Here is a 13,881-nt window from a genome sequence, read left to right as displayed (position 1 = left end):
CTCCTTTTGGATCAGGCCGGAATGGAGAGGACTTTAACATACACGGTGACAATAATCACATATAGGCGTCACCTACTTCAATTAGGGTTACGAAACCGTCTCGTTATTTAGAATGAGATGGCTTAGTGGCCCAATTAAAGGGGAGCGACATGCAACCTACCATCGGTCTACGAGGAGGGCAACACAATGGACAACATCCCATGTCACAAACTGTTGACGTGTCAACCACTGAAGACCAAGAGAATTAGGACTCTCGAATCCTAACCTTAGCCAACTTGCAGATCTCGATCTAGGGGCCTAAACCCCAACAAAAGTAGAAGAAGAAGTCCCGACCAACTTAGAGAATTGTGGTGGAGGGGCCCAACTTAAAATAAAGCAGGACACACACTCACACTCCAAACTACGTAGAAATTGATGACGTGGCATGTTGGTTGTACGGAATTTCCGCGTTTTGCGTTGGTAGTTGATGACGTGGCAGCAACGTACGGAGAGTCTCCATGGGCGCTAGCTTTTTGGACTACTTGCTTTTCATGCAACTGCTTTTGTACAAGCCAAGGGCCTTTAAATATGTGCCGTGGGCTCACTTTTTGGAATGCTACCCGCGAGAGATGCAGAGCAGTCACAAAGTTGTACCTTGTTGAAGCAAATAAAGAAATATCGAAAGGGGCGCCATCCTCGTTTGGGGCCATTGTAGTCTTGGAGTGGAACTCCATCACTCCGTGTCTCGTGTGGATTTTCTTTTCAGTTGTTTTAAGTGTGAAGTATATCACAGTCTATTCTTTCAGTTGGCACATGGTACCGGTCTTGTTACATCCCATACTTCTTGTGACAACTTGATGACGTGGCAATATACGTGGGTGCATGTACTGACCTAGTGCAAATTAGGCATGAAATGTTGTAGATTTTTTTGCATACGAAATGGAAGCTGTATTGATGAGGAGTTATGACATGGAAGCGACTCACATGTTGCTTTTTCATATAGAATTTGTGGTCAAAGTCATCCCAAGCTTTTATTTATTAAATTGTTTTTAGTAGACGCGTTTGAAGCCTGCTTGTCAACCTTAATGCATGCGAGGTGCAATTTAGATTTTGAGCAAGGGCTATCCAAGAAAGTAATACTCTTGAATTCATTACTAATAAAGAATAACTTACTATGCCCCTAGAAATCAATCATCTGTGAGGAAAACCTTTCCTCATGAGGGTTTTCTTGCAGGCTTTCCTTGTGGAGTCGTTTTTTTAATTTGCAATTATGTTTTAGTCCAACATGTGGACCCGACCTGGTATAGTGGTATTGGAGCTCATTCAATTATTCTTCGATGGTCAATCCGAACAAATCACTACAGATCACTTGCAACGTGGAAGTAGAACTATCATCGTGTTGATGAAGAAGAAGATAATAAAGAGAGAGAAGTGGATGAAGAAGAATATTTATGGGACGTCAAAGAGACGGAGAAGCTACAAAATCAAGAAATTTCTATGGAGGATAGTTTATTCTTGATAGAAAAAATATGATAACAGAGGAAGAAAGAAGCCAAGAAGGAACACATTTGATTCCTTTCTTGACAGGTTTGACCAAAGTTGGCTAGCCTTGACCTCGAGTTGAGGGTTGAGAAAGTGCATGGAGGAGCATGTTAAGCAATTGCTCTAAAAAGCGTGCTTTCTTGTGTTTCAAAATATTCTTGGAACGTGTCAAACTACGGTGAATTTGAAGTTGCAAAAGTCAAAGTTGATTCTCTCAAAAGCCCCACACATTGATATGAATGGATTTGATCAGCTTCAAAATCTAGGTTTTTAAGTAACAAATTAGGGTTCGTGCAAATTTTTTAAGCATGCTTTCAATTGCTACTCTTTGATGCTCTTGATGTAGCGCATATATTCCTTGTTTTTCTAGCAGTTTTGATCAGGTTGTTTAGAGATACAGGGATTTCTCGGCCCAAGAAAGATGGACATACAAGCATATGGAGTATCTAGCTCGTGGAGTGAGTGGATTTGGATGTGGAGATGGAGGTCCATTTATATTGGTGAAATGGATAAGTATTTGCTTGGAATTTGGTTGAATACCTCTTTGAGAATCTATGTGGATTCGTTATTTGAACCTAGGAGAGGTTGATTAATTGTGTTTGAACTTGCTTGGACTTGTGAGGAATTGTTAGAACTTGTTTGGCTTTGTTTGAAATCTCTAGAATTGTTTAGGGACCCACTCTGAACGGTTTATACGCATGCTACAGGGTTTTTGGCTTGTTCTAAACAGTCCTCAAACCCACAAAAGCGATCTCCATTGACCCACTAGAGATAGAGTTGAGACTAAGTGGTCTAGACACGGCTTAATTGTCGGATGTCATTCCTTGACTTGCTTTGATCGTTGGATACCCTTCCATGACCCGTTTTGGCGATCACATTTTAGGCGTTGGCTTAACGATAGGATGTTATTCTAGTTCTCGTTCCAACGACTTGATGCAATCCTAGGATCAATTTTGACGATTATGCTGAGCGATATCTCAAGACCCGTTCTACACTTTTATGTGACAAACTATTTGTGTGTACAATGTTTGCATACTCTGCATGATTGTTATGTGGTCTACTCTTGCTATGCAAACATTGCCTGTGTAAGGCGCCTGGCTCTTGCTACGCTGGGAGTACCTGTGTCCTTTTTATGCATGGAGGCTCATTTCGTACTTGTGAAGAAGACAATGAAGATCGATCACTTGGCATAGCTGTTTGTTACACATCTTTCTGTTACATGGGACACCTAAGTCTATTGTTTTAAATAGAGACCCCGGATTTTGTAGTTTGTTTTGGAGAGAAGTGTGTGAAAATGTGCGTACTATGCTCAAATCCTCTTTGACATTTCATCGACAAACTTATGAGCAAACATAAATACCCAACTCTTCGGTATTAGACTTATTGAAGTGCTATACTTTTGACAACAAAACCTAGTAGGAGAAGTAATTACCATTGGTGGATTTTGCTTACAACAACATTGTTCACTTTGTATAAAATTTGGAGACTGCTTGTGTTAAGGTAAAAGGAGGCTTTGCAGAAGTCTCAAGTGGGGCATAAGAAAGTAGCGGATAAGCATCGACATGACCTGCAATTGAAGGAGTTGATTGGGTACTTCCTCAGTTTGAGAAGGCACTCCTTACCAAGAGAAAGTGTAAGGAGAGGTTTTTCCCATAGTTAAGTATGCGATACTATGGGCCCTTCTAGGTTTTGAAAAAGATTAATTAATGTCCCCAGGTTGCCAGATACAAGATTCACAATGCTTTTCATGTGAGTGTGTTGAAACCTTTCAAGGGTGAGGTGCCAGAGGACACGATGCTAGAAGAGCAACGAGAGGTTGAAGAAATTGAGGAGATTCTTATACCAGATCAGGTCCTAGTACACAAGGAAAGGAAAGTGAAGGGTGAGCTGATCCGTAGGTATTTGGTGAAGTTAAGGAATTATAAAGCTCTTGATGCAAAGTCGATGGAGGAGGAGGACTTTACTGAAACTCCTCAAATTTAGAGCTTAACCTTGAGGCTTTTGGTTCAACCTTGTATATTCCAAAAGTGCGCATTGAATGAGTAGGTTGAATCTGATGCAGTGTTGCAGAAGAGGGGGGCCACTTCTCTCCTTTGTTAGAGATTGCCTAGATGGGAATAAAGTCAACTAATTTCTCCATGAGATTTTGGGGGCGTTGACGGTTTGATCGCACTCTGCAAATCAACTTTAATGATATGCGCATAAAAAGTTCACTGCAATTTGAGGGTTTACGGCTTGAAATTTCTTAACAATTGATTGATTCATGTACTCTTACATTTGTCTTTTGTTTAGTGTTTAGGATGAAATGTTTGCAACAGTTGTCACGGTGCACATGAGAGGTGATGTGAATGTGAAAGTGACGAGATTCAATAGATCGACATTCGTGATAGAGCAACCTGATCTGGATGCGATTGCTAAGTACGTCAGAATGATCACGCTTTGTATCTGAGATCTCAATACAAAGCTAGTTTGATCCACGATTGAAACCACTCATATGCAATGATCTTGTGTACGTGAACATGTATACATAACACTTCGACAGATTGTTGAGGATAAACAAATCATCAAAGTGTTAATTCTTGACATCTGCAACAAGAATTTGTTTAGCTGTTTTATTTATCCATTTTCTGTTTTGCAAGCATAATCAAGGGCGATTACACTTCTTTTAAGGGGGTATGCTACAAAGTGATGATGTGTTAGAATATCACCCGGACAAAAGAGGAGAGGACCAGCTCGACGTGACGACATGGTAGCTCGTAAATCGCGTCGCGATTTGCAAGAAGAAAAGTGGATGGCTGATGTGACAGCTTTTTGGTGGGAGTTTTGAAAGCATTTGGCCGCATAACTTTTGGGGGCGTTAGTTGTAACAAATACTACTTTTGGGAGGGCACTCAGCTTTTGGAATAATTGCTTTTGAATCCAATGCCTTTAAATATATGCCTTGGGGGGCCTACTCTAGCAAATCAGTGTATGGTTGCACAGTTGCAAAGTAGACTCTCCGACAATTGTACTGTGTGAATATTAAAGTACCTCAAGCTGCTTAAGTAAAGTTTGCTTTGTTAGCAATTTGTGACACCGCACCACCTACGTAGACCCTTCACACCACCATATCTTCATCCTTGATCTCTCATATGTGTATGCTCACCATGTTTATGAGTGCATCTCATAGTTGGATCCTTAGGCACCTGTGGAGGTGCTCACGAGCCAAATTTTCTCCATATTACGTACTTCAACCATTAGTAGCTTCTTTACCACACTAACACAAAAGATATTGCATCTCTTGGGACTATGGCCTAGAACAAATGGTATGATGATAAGTACAAAGAGCCCTACAAACAAATTTGGACACAATTGGAGACGGCAAGGAAATGAGGACTCTCACCCACCGTGAAAAGGGAGTTGGAGGAGGCCCAAGAGATAGAGCTCTTCCACCTACTTATGAGCAACGATTCAACGGTGGCATGCTGTAAGCTGCAAGAGCCCTGAATCCACTTCCATTGAGGAGCTTCAAATATGGCATGACTATGTACACAAACTCTACCACATAAGTTGACAACCCTTAAGTCCAAAGCCTACAGATCCACGTCATGCAATATCGACTTTCTTTAAGACAATGATGGCACAGAGAGCCATCTGCTACTCTCCAGAGATCATGCAAGTATGCACCCTTGCTTTTCCATTGCGTTGCTTTTCGATAGAGCGCACTCGTAGAGGGGCTATTGGCAGAGTGAACTTCGCACACTGTTGTGTCTATCTACAAGTTTGAGGATACTTTTGACTCCACCAACTACAGGACTATGTTAGAGGCTTAGACATGCCAAGCGAGAAATCAATAGCAACACATGAATAGAAATTGCAAAATTAGTGAACTTAACGAGAAAAAGAGAGAGTTGACACTGTACGGTGGAGTTCCGCGCCTAAATGCACCGGTCCCAAAGACTAGCGCCCCTTTTGGTATTTCTTTATTATTATGTCCGCTGCAAGGTAGAACTCCGGAGGGTCCTCTGCTCATAGACTCTACGTTCAGATGCTCTGCAGAGTGAGGCCCCAAGGGTCCTTATAAAGAGTACAAGGGTTGCCCAAAAACAGAGCCCCAAAAGCATCATTTCAAAAAGCATTGTAACCCAAAAGCAAATGTTCTTAAAAGATCATGTAAAAACTTCCAATTCCGACCAGCGTGAAAAGCAAAAATCCGTACAGTTTGCCACGTGGCACTATCAGTGCAAATCACACAGCTTCCGTAGTAAGTACAATCTGCGACATGAGTGTGCGGTACGATGCTGCCACTTCAGCAGTCAGCGTGTTTTGTGGGTAGCAACCAGATGTCAAGAATCCGTACAGCCTGCCACGTGGCACTATCAACGCAAATCACACAACTTTTGTAGTACGTACAGTCTGCGACACGAGTCTGCGGTACGGTGTTGCCACGTCAGCAGTCACTGTGTTTTGTGGGCAGCAGCCAGACGTCAAGCTTTGAGTATTTTTTTAAAGGGTTAGGCCCTTGGCCGATGCTCCACAAGTTCTAATTTATTCGGGTTCACTTTCTCTCGTCCCCTCGGCCATTCCTTTTCAGTTGGGCACGCCACGTCATAACTTTGTGACAGACTATCAATAGTGGCCCTACTTTGTGGAAGCTCCATGGAGTAGTGCTTGAGGTAGAGCGTAGCTCATATGGAGAGATCGAGTGCCTACAAACATAGAGACACACGGATTTCAGACGAGGCTTGTCTACTATTGACTTGGCCACATACTTTGTTGCTTTGTGGATTTCCACAAAGCTTTTGATATAGTTCTACTTCGCAGATTGTTTTAGCTCCTACAAACCCTTGATGCGCCTTCAATGGTGGATTTTTGCAAAGCTTTTGACACAATTATACTTGATAGACCTTTTTAGCTCGTGCAGACCCTTGGTGCCGCATGCACCCTTGCTCTTCGCATTGCATTGCTTTTTAGCAGAGTGTGCTTTCAGAGGGGCTATTGGCAGAGTGATTTACGCCCACTTGTTGTGCCTATTCACAAGTTTGGAGGCACTTCTAACTCCGCCAACTTACTTTGTCGAAGCTCTATGGAAGAGTGCTTGAGGTAGAACTTAGCTAATATCCAAAGAAGAAGGGCCTACTAGTAGAGATAGGGGAACCTTAGATGAGGCTTCTCTACTATTGGCCGCATCTTTGCTCTGCGATGCGTGATGTGATCAGGCAAAGGCGCGAAAGAGGAGACTACATTGTTGCTTTGTGGATTTCTGCAAAGCTTTTGTCACACTTCTACTTGACAGACTTGTTTCGCTCCTGCAAACCCTTGGTGTGCCCTTAGATTGTTGCTTGGTGAATCTCCGCAAAGTTGTTGACACTGTTCTATTGACAGACTCTTTTAGCTCCTGCACAGTGCAGACCCTTGATGTCGCATGCACGCTTGCTCCTTGCATTTCATTGCTCTTCAATAGAGCGCGTTTGCAGAGGGGCTATTGGCAGAGTGAACTACACAGACCGTTGTGCCTATTCACAAGTTTGAGAACACTTTTGACACCGTCAACTACACGACTATCATGATTGGCTCTACTTTATCGAAGCTGTATGAAGTAGTGCTCGAGGCAGAGCTCAGAGAGGGAGGGCCTACAAGCAGGCCTACAAGCATAGAGACGTGGGGACTTCAAATGAGGTTTCTCTGCCATTGGCCACATCTTCACTTTGCGATGCATGATGCGATCAAGCAAAGGCACAAAAGAGGAGACTACATTGTGGCGTCGCGGATTTTCGCAAAGCTTTTGACGGAGTTCTACTTGACAGACTGTTTTAGCTCCATTAGACCCTTGGTGCACCTTCAAAAATGATTTGGGGTATTTATAGTCTATATGAGTAGGTGAGAGGTTGGATATGTTGTCTAGGTGGCCTCGGGTTAGAGTCCATTGTTAGCAATATTGGTGTGAATTAAGGGTGCCAACTACCCACTTTTGCCGACATTATTTGTTCTCTTCATCGATGAGATAGCAGAGTATGTCCTTTGTGCTTGGGTTAAGGTGACGTATTGTTGTTCATGTTATGCTATACATTGGTGATATTGTTTTGGTGTTTGAGTCACAAGAGGGAATACAATGTAATCTCTGGGCGTTGGATAAGTTCTCCATACAGAGAGGCCTCATAGTGAACATTGGGAAAACTAGGTCTTTCCACATCTCTCGATAGGCCATAGGTACAAAGCTGTATTCACGCTAGCTGGAGGCTAGGTTGAGGTGGTCTATAGACTCTTATGTGGATCTAGAGGTCTCTTTCACAGCCAACACAAGCTGATTCTCCCTAGTGAATTCAACCAGAGATAGACTTATTAGAGGTCATGTAGTGTTGGCGACATAGTTGGAACCGTACTTGTTGGTGAGCTAAAGCATTACTCGTATGAAGATCATTTTCATAAGTGATATCATACTTGGCCCAAATTAGCAAGAAAAATTCAAGCTAAGGTTGATGCGAGCATTTCTTCTGGTTGAAAATTGAAATTCACAGTAGTTTCAAGACTAAAGTAAGATGTGAAAACTTCCATATTTCTATGGTGCTATGAATGCTCACCATGTATAATCTTTTTTGGTTTTCGAAATAAAATTAGGGTCATGTATGTTTCAAGTTGAAGGGTTGAAACATACTCCAATCATACTTTCATATGCGTACAGATTTTGCTAGCAGGTGGAGCTTGCCTTTTATGACCTCACAACTATCCTTTATGAGCTCTTCATGGCCTTCCCACCCATGCTTGATATCTTACACCCCCAAGAAGGTATCGGATGGAACTAGCTAGATCATAGAAACATGGTATGGGGGTAAGGGTCGAGATGGCAAAAGTTAGGGAACGAGGCCGATGCTTGGAACGGAAAAAGGAAAATCATATATATATATATTTTTGAGCTACATGTATGTCTCATAGCGATGACAACACTTTGAGATAGAACTGCACCAAAAAGATAATAGAGAGGGAGCTTGAGAGAGTTGAGCAATGAGAGAGTAGTGAGGGCGCTTGAGGCTTGAGCAATGAGAGACACTAAATCGGAGAGGGCACCAAGCACTTGAGGTTTGAGGCTCTTGGACATTTGGCACCTGAGTCTTGAAAGTTTGAGAATTGAACTGCACCAAAAGAGATAATAGAGAGGGAGCTTGAGAGAGTTGAGCAATGAGAGAGTAGTGCTCTTAGGCATTGGCATGTGAGTCTTGAAAGTTGAAGGCTTGACTCTTGAGGCTTAAGCAATGAGAGGCCAAGCCCTCCCTATGGAGGCTCCAATGTGCCCCAAAACTCTTCCTAAAAGCATGGTGAGAATAGCCTGGAGATGGCTTATTCAAAATTGTTCCAAAAAAGTACTGTCTCGAACTGTCGTATGGACATTGGTTGTTCCCCACCGGTTCTTGACAGCTTAGCCGTTCCAAATGGCGTTCTCAGGACGTTCGATTGCACCCAATTGAAATTGGGTGTCCCAGTTTCAATACGGTAGATAGATTGCGAACACCATAGACCTGCAAAGGTGTCACCTTACAACAAGCTATAGAGTCCATCTATCGTAATGGCATGGGAGGTTAATGGATGCAAGTTTTCGGTTTCAACATGAGTTTTGAGTAGGTGATATCGCTATCGTGGAAGAGTTGTAGACTTTACTGCAGTGTTCTATTGAAAAATTCTCTTTATGATGCAATAATCCATTCATAAGTTTGGAAGGTGAAATGGAAGACTTAGAATAGCCTTAAAAAATTGCCGAACTTGTGCCAATCAACAAGGTGGTAGCTTATTGTAAAGGTTATAATGGAAATTTGATCCTACCAGTTGAATACCAAGGAGTGAAAACAGTAGCTACACTTGAAAGCGGGGCGAGAGTTGCCATTGCAACCAAGGAGACTTGCGAGAAATGGGGAAGACCTCTTTGTGCACGACAAGACTCAAATTGGCTTCGTCATGCAAAGGTACACTATACTCCTTATAGATTGCTTTTGGCTACATAGTTACAAGGAAGCTCCGTTTCAGGGCCTATGGGATGGGAAACTCCGTTTTCAAAGTCTTATGTTTCTTGTTTCCATTTTACCGTTTCTTCAAGGAATTCCAAACGTTTTATACACAACGGTAACGTGGGGTCTCAATGGGTTTGGCACGTTGAAGATTTTTAAAGACTAAAAAGAAAACTCTTTGTAGCATTTAATGGCCTAAAAACTTTTGTGTAGCGGAAATTAGCATGAACATAGTGGGCATTTCATTAGAATAGATTCCTAATGAGAATTACAAGAGTGCTTGGGTGGAGAGAGCAACAAAAAGCATAACACCTAGTTAGATAGCATGAACAATACTTTCAAAAGAGAGAGAAATTAAGCTATTGACAACAGTTGAGGACCGGATTTTCATGGAGCCGGTCCCTTCTCCAAAAGGCTTTGTATTATGGTTTCTCCCATCAAGAGACACATTGTACAATACAATTCTTTGTGTTCCTTCAAGACTAGCTAGTGCAATGAAGATGAAAGCTTCATGCACTAAGCAAAACACTTATCAAACACATTCTCTCCGGTCTTAGACCCAAGACCTCACACACCTTCGAAGATGGTGAGAGCTAGCGGGGTATGAGAGTAGATTGAGAGGAAGGAGTAGTCGTCTTACGAGAAAGATGTACATCTCCTCACATAATCACTCATATTAGCATAGCTTAGCTTAGTAATTAGCATGGTAGAGGAGGTGAGCATGCATTGAAACTTGGCTCTTGGTTGGATTTGCATCACAAAGCCAAGAGTTGTTGGTGTAGGCCTCCCTTCTCACAAGCTGGGAGTAGGTGGGAAGCTTTCCATTAAAGCTTGAGAAGGAGAGAGAGTCTTCTTTACTTCACACATGAGATTGTGGGAGTGTGTGTGTGATAATGCCTTCCAAAAATCAGCCCCCTCTCTCTCTTGGTCGACCCCTCTTGCTATTTGCTCATGCTCCACTCTCATTGGACCTCCCTAGGGCTAGCCAATGATAATTAAGCAATATAAGTGATAGCCTTCTGACATGTGTCCCCCTTCCCCTTTTGAGAGAGCTTAATGTGATTATTAAATGCAACTAAACTCTCATTGGACCCCTTTGCCTCGTGGCCAATAGGAATCAGGCAAGCCATTGGGCTGCTGAATGCTCATTGGACCCCTTGGGAGACTGTCCAATAGTCTTCTAGAGAGCTTAATTCTCATTGGTTCTTTTATTAAGTGTTTTTAAAATTATTAAACTAGATTTACTCTGGCCTAATTCTCATTGGTCCACCTCCAAGGCCATCCAATAGGAATTGGGTACACCCTGTGGGCATCTGGGCTAGGGAGCTGACATGTGTCCCTCATTCCCTTTGTGTAAAGGGAGCTTGTGTTTGTGTGTGTGTGAGTTTCTCTCTCATCTCCTACTCCCAAGGCTCGCCCCCTTCTATGTAGGGATTGATCAAGACTTTTGGGACACACACAAAGTATCCAATTCCCCCCATGGTTGACCTTTGGACACAACCTTTGAATTTTGGAACCTTAGCATTTTGGAAGTCTTAATGGGCTAAACCTTAGGGTCTTTTTAGCCCATTGTTGCACATGGCTCTTTTGTAGATGGCCCCGCCTTTGGATCCCTATTTTCCCTCCTTTGGATCCCTACTGTGGCCGGTCTGCTAGCTTAACCAATATTCTAGCTTTTGCTCCCCTGGCACTTCCCCATATTAAATGATCAGTTTAACACGAGAAAATCATTCAAGAGAATTAGATATTGATTATTATGACACTCTTTGTGTGTGTGTGTGTGTGTGTGTGTGTCTCTCTCTCTCTCTCCCGCCTAGTTGCTTAGATCACTCCTAGCTGTTTCGGATTCCATAGCATTTTATTGTGTCATTTTTGTTACTTTGACTTTATATCAGATCTACCACATTGTAACTTTTTGGTCTCATAGGTCATTTTGGCCTTCTGAAGACGTTATATAACATTTCATTTCATTTCTCTCTCCCTCTCTCTTTATGTTTGTCTCTCTTTGTCTCTAGTAAACTCTCTCTCTCTCTCTCTCTCTCTCTCTCTCTCTCTCTCTCTCTCTCTCTCTCTCGGGCCTTTATCCAGGGTCATCAGTTATGAGGATGAGGATCAGAGATGTCTTGGACTGTATCTACTTGAGTTACACAGGCATAGAGACACTTTACTGAGGAGAGCTGGAGAGAGATAGCCCCAAAGACAAATTACAGATTTATTTACATTAGATATTGGACACCCAAAGGAGCAACCACCATTGTAGAGCTCTGCCCGCACTCATACTACCACTACTGGCCTTCTCATAGACCGAGGGAGATCTAGACGACCGCGATCAAGGAAGGAGCTACACAGTATCGACGGAGACGACAACAAAGGATTCGAGCCATACTTTCTCGACGTCCAGAGTGCAAATGAGGATGGATCTCTACCATATTCCCCCCCCCCTTCTCTCATTGTACTACACATTGTATTGGGCACCTTTTCTATTAGCTGGCACAACCATACAGTCCCCGCTTGTAGTAGTTGTATTTTTTGTTTCAGTTCTTTTGATTCCGGACATGGTATCAGATTCACTATGTTGTAACAGCTTGGTCTCATAGGTCATTTTGGACTTTTGAAGACGTTAATATATCATTTCATTTCATTTTCTCTCTAACCCATTATATCGGCCCTCACCCTGTCACTCCCCCCACCACCTATTTCGTTTCAGTTTCAGTTTTTCAGTTCTTTGTACTTTCTGTACTCAGACATTGTATCAGATTCACCTATTGGATCTTTTTGGTCTCAGAGGTCACATTGGCCTCCTGAAGATGTTAATATAACATTTCATTTCATTTCGGATAGAGATCACTAGGCTCATACGTCAGGATTTGATTCAGCTAAATACTAGGAGCACATGGATACAGTCGACACAGGAGTTGGGCACGAAGATGGCCTTCTACAGAGAGCATCTTCTCCAACTCACGAAGGACGGCTTTGTGACTAGGCCACCATACATGGATACACACTTATCTCATGGGATAAGATGCGCTATTGGGACAAATATGCACATCCTCACATCAGCTCCAGATCGAGACTGGTCGATTCCGAGGGTGTCGGCAGGAGCCAGGATATGTCACCTATGTAACTTAGAGCCAGAGACAGAACTACACTACACATGCCACTGCCCGGCATACTATGAGATACGCGGACGCTTCCACTGCTTGTTTAGAGAAGGATTCGGACCTTTTTCTAGAGTCATGAGATACAAGGATCAGAAGTGTCTCGGATTGTTCCTGCAAGAGCTGCGCAGACTTAGGGAGAGCTTGCTGAGGACATCAGGGGAAAGACTGTCTCAGAGACGAATCACAGAGTTCTTTACACCAGACAGAGGAGAGCAAACGGAGCAGTCATTACAACCTACTCATACTAGAGGTACACTGCTTGGCAGAGCCACTGAACTTGGCAGATCCAGACGTCCACGACCTCGGGGGGTCTCCCACTACTGACGAAGGTTGCAACAGAAGATACAGATCACTCTAGCTCGACATGCAAGACACCCAACCAGAGTTTTGACCATGGAGGAGGTCGATGAGATCCGACAGCGATCGATGAGAGATTTCATCTGAACCCACAACCCCCCCCCCCCCCCCCCCCCCCCCCCCCCCCCCCCCTCCTCTATTTCCTTTCTCCTTAGTGCCTTAGTGTTTTAGTGTTAGTCCTCTGTAACCGGGGAACTTTGTAACTTGGCAATTTCCGTACTCAGACATGGTATCAGATTATCCAATTGTAACTTTTTGGTCTCATAGGTCATTTTGGCCTTTTTGAAGACCTTAATATAACATTTCATTTCATTTCTCTCTCTCTCTCTCTCTCTCTCTCTCTCTCACACACACACACACACACACACACACACACACACACACTGTATATCCCCCCATTGTCTAGGTTTCCTTACATTTCATTTCATCTCTCACACACACACACACACACACACACACTCACACACACACACACTCACATTGTATATCCCCTCATTGTCTAGGTCTAGTTTTTTTAAATCTTTGTTGTCATCCACACACAAGTCAAATTTTCTGAATTGAAATTTAGTGTTGTTGCTATGTTTTACAAGCAGTGATTAATCCCTCCATGAAAGTTAACTTTTATGAAAAGACACCTGTATTGGGCGTCTAGGTTCTTTAATGAAAAAGTGTGTACTCTCGTGAGCTCTCCGTGTGTTGAGATGGTTATTAATTGGAACAAAATTTGCAGGACCTCTAGTCCAGCATTCCTTTATATTGGGTCGATCATTGTACTCGTCATCTATTCATTACTTTATGGTCTTACGGCAAAAGAAGCTCATTGGCTTGGTGGGATAACCTCCAGTGCTGTGCTCATTCTTGGTATG

General features: G+C 42.8%; 1 protein-coding gene across 9 annotated transcripts in view; it reads left to right on the top strand.

The window, feature by feature from the left end:
- DEK1 (calpain-type cysteine protease family) overlaps positions 1 to 13,881 on the top strand; it is a 94,797-nt gene that overhangs the window by 23,225 nt on the left and 57,691 nt on the right. For all 9 annotated transcript variants that reach the window (XM_086516759.1, XM_086516757.1, XM_086516756.1 and 6 more), the window contains exon 5: positions 13,746 to 13,876. In XM_086516759.1, coding sequence (XP_086372885.1) covers positions 13,746 to 13,876 — 131 coding nt within the window. The remainder of the gene's footprint in view (positions 1 to 13,745; positions 13,877 to 13,881) is intronic.

Source organism: Adiantum capillus-veneris, chromosome 7 (genome assembly GCF_014529385.1).
Source record: "Adiantum capillus-veneris isolate H3 chromosome 7, ASM1452938v2, whole genome shotgun sequence".
In the NCBI taxonomy this organism is placed as follows: Eukaryota; Viridiplantae; Streptophyta; class Polypodiopsida; order Polypodiales; family Pteridaceae; genus Adiantum; species Adiantum capillus-veneris.
This window is presented reverse-complemented; position numbering and strand designations above follow the sequence as displayed.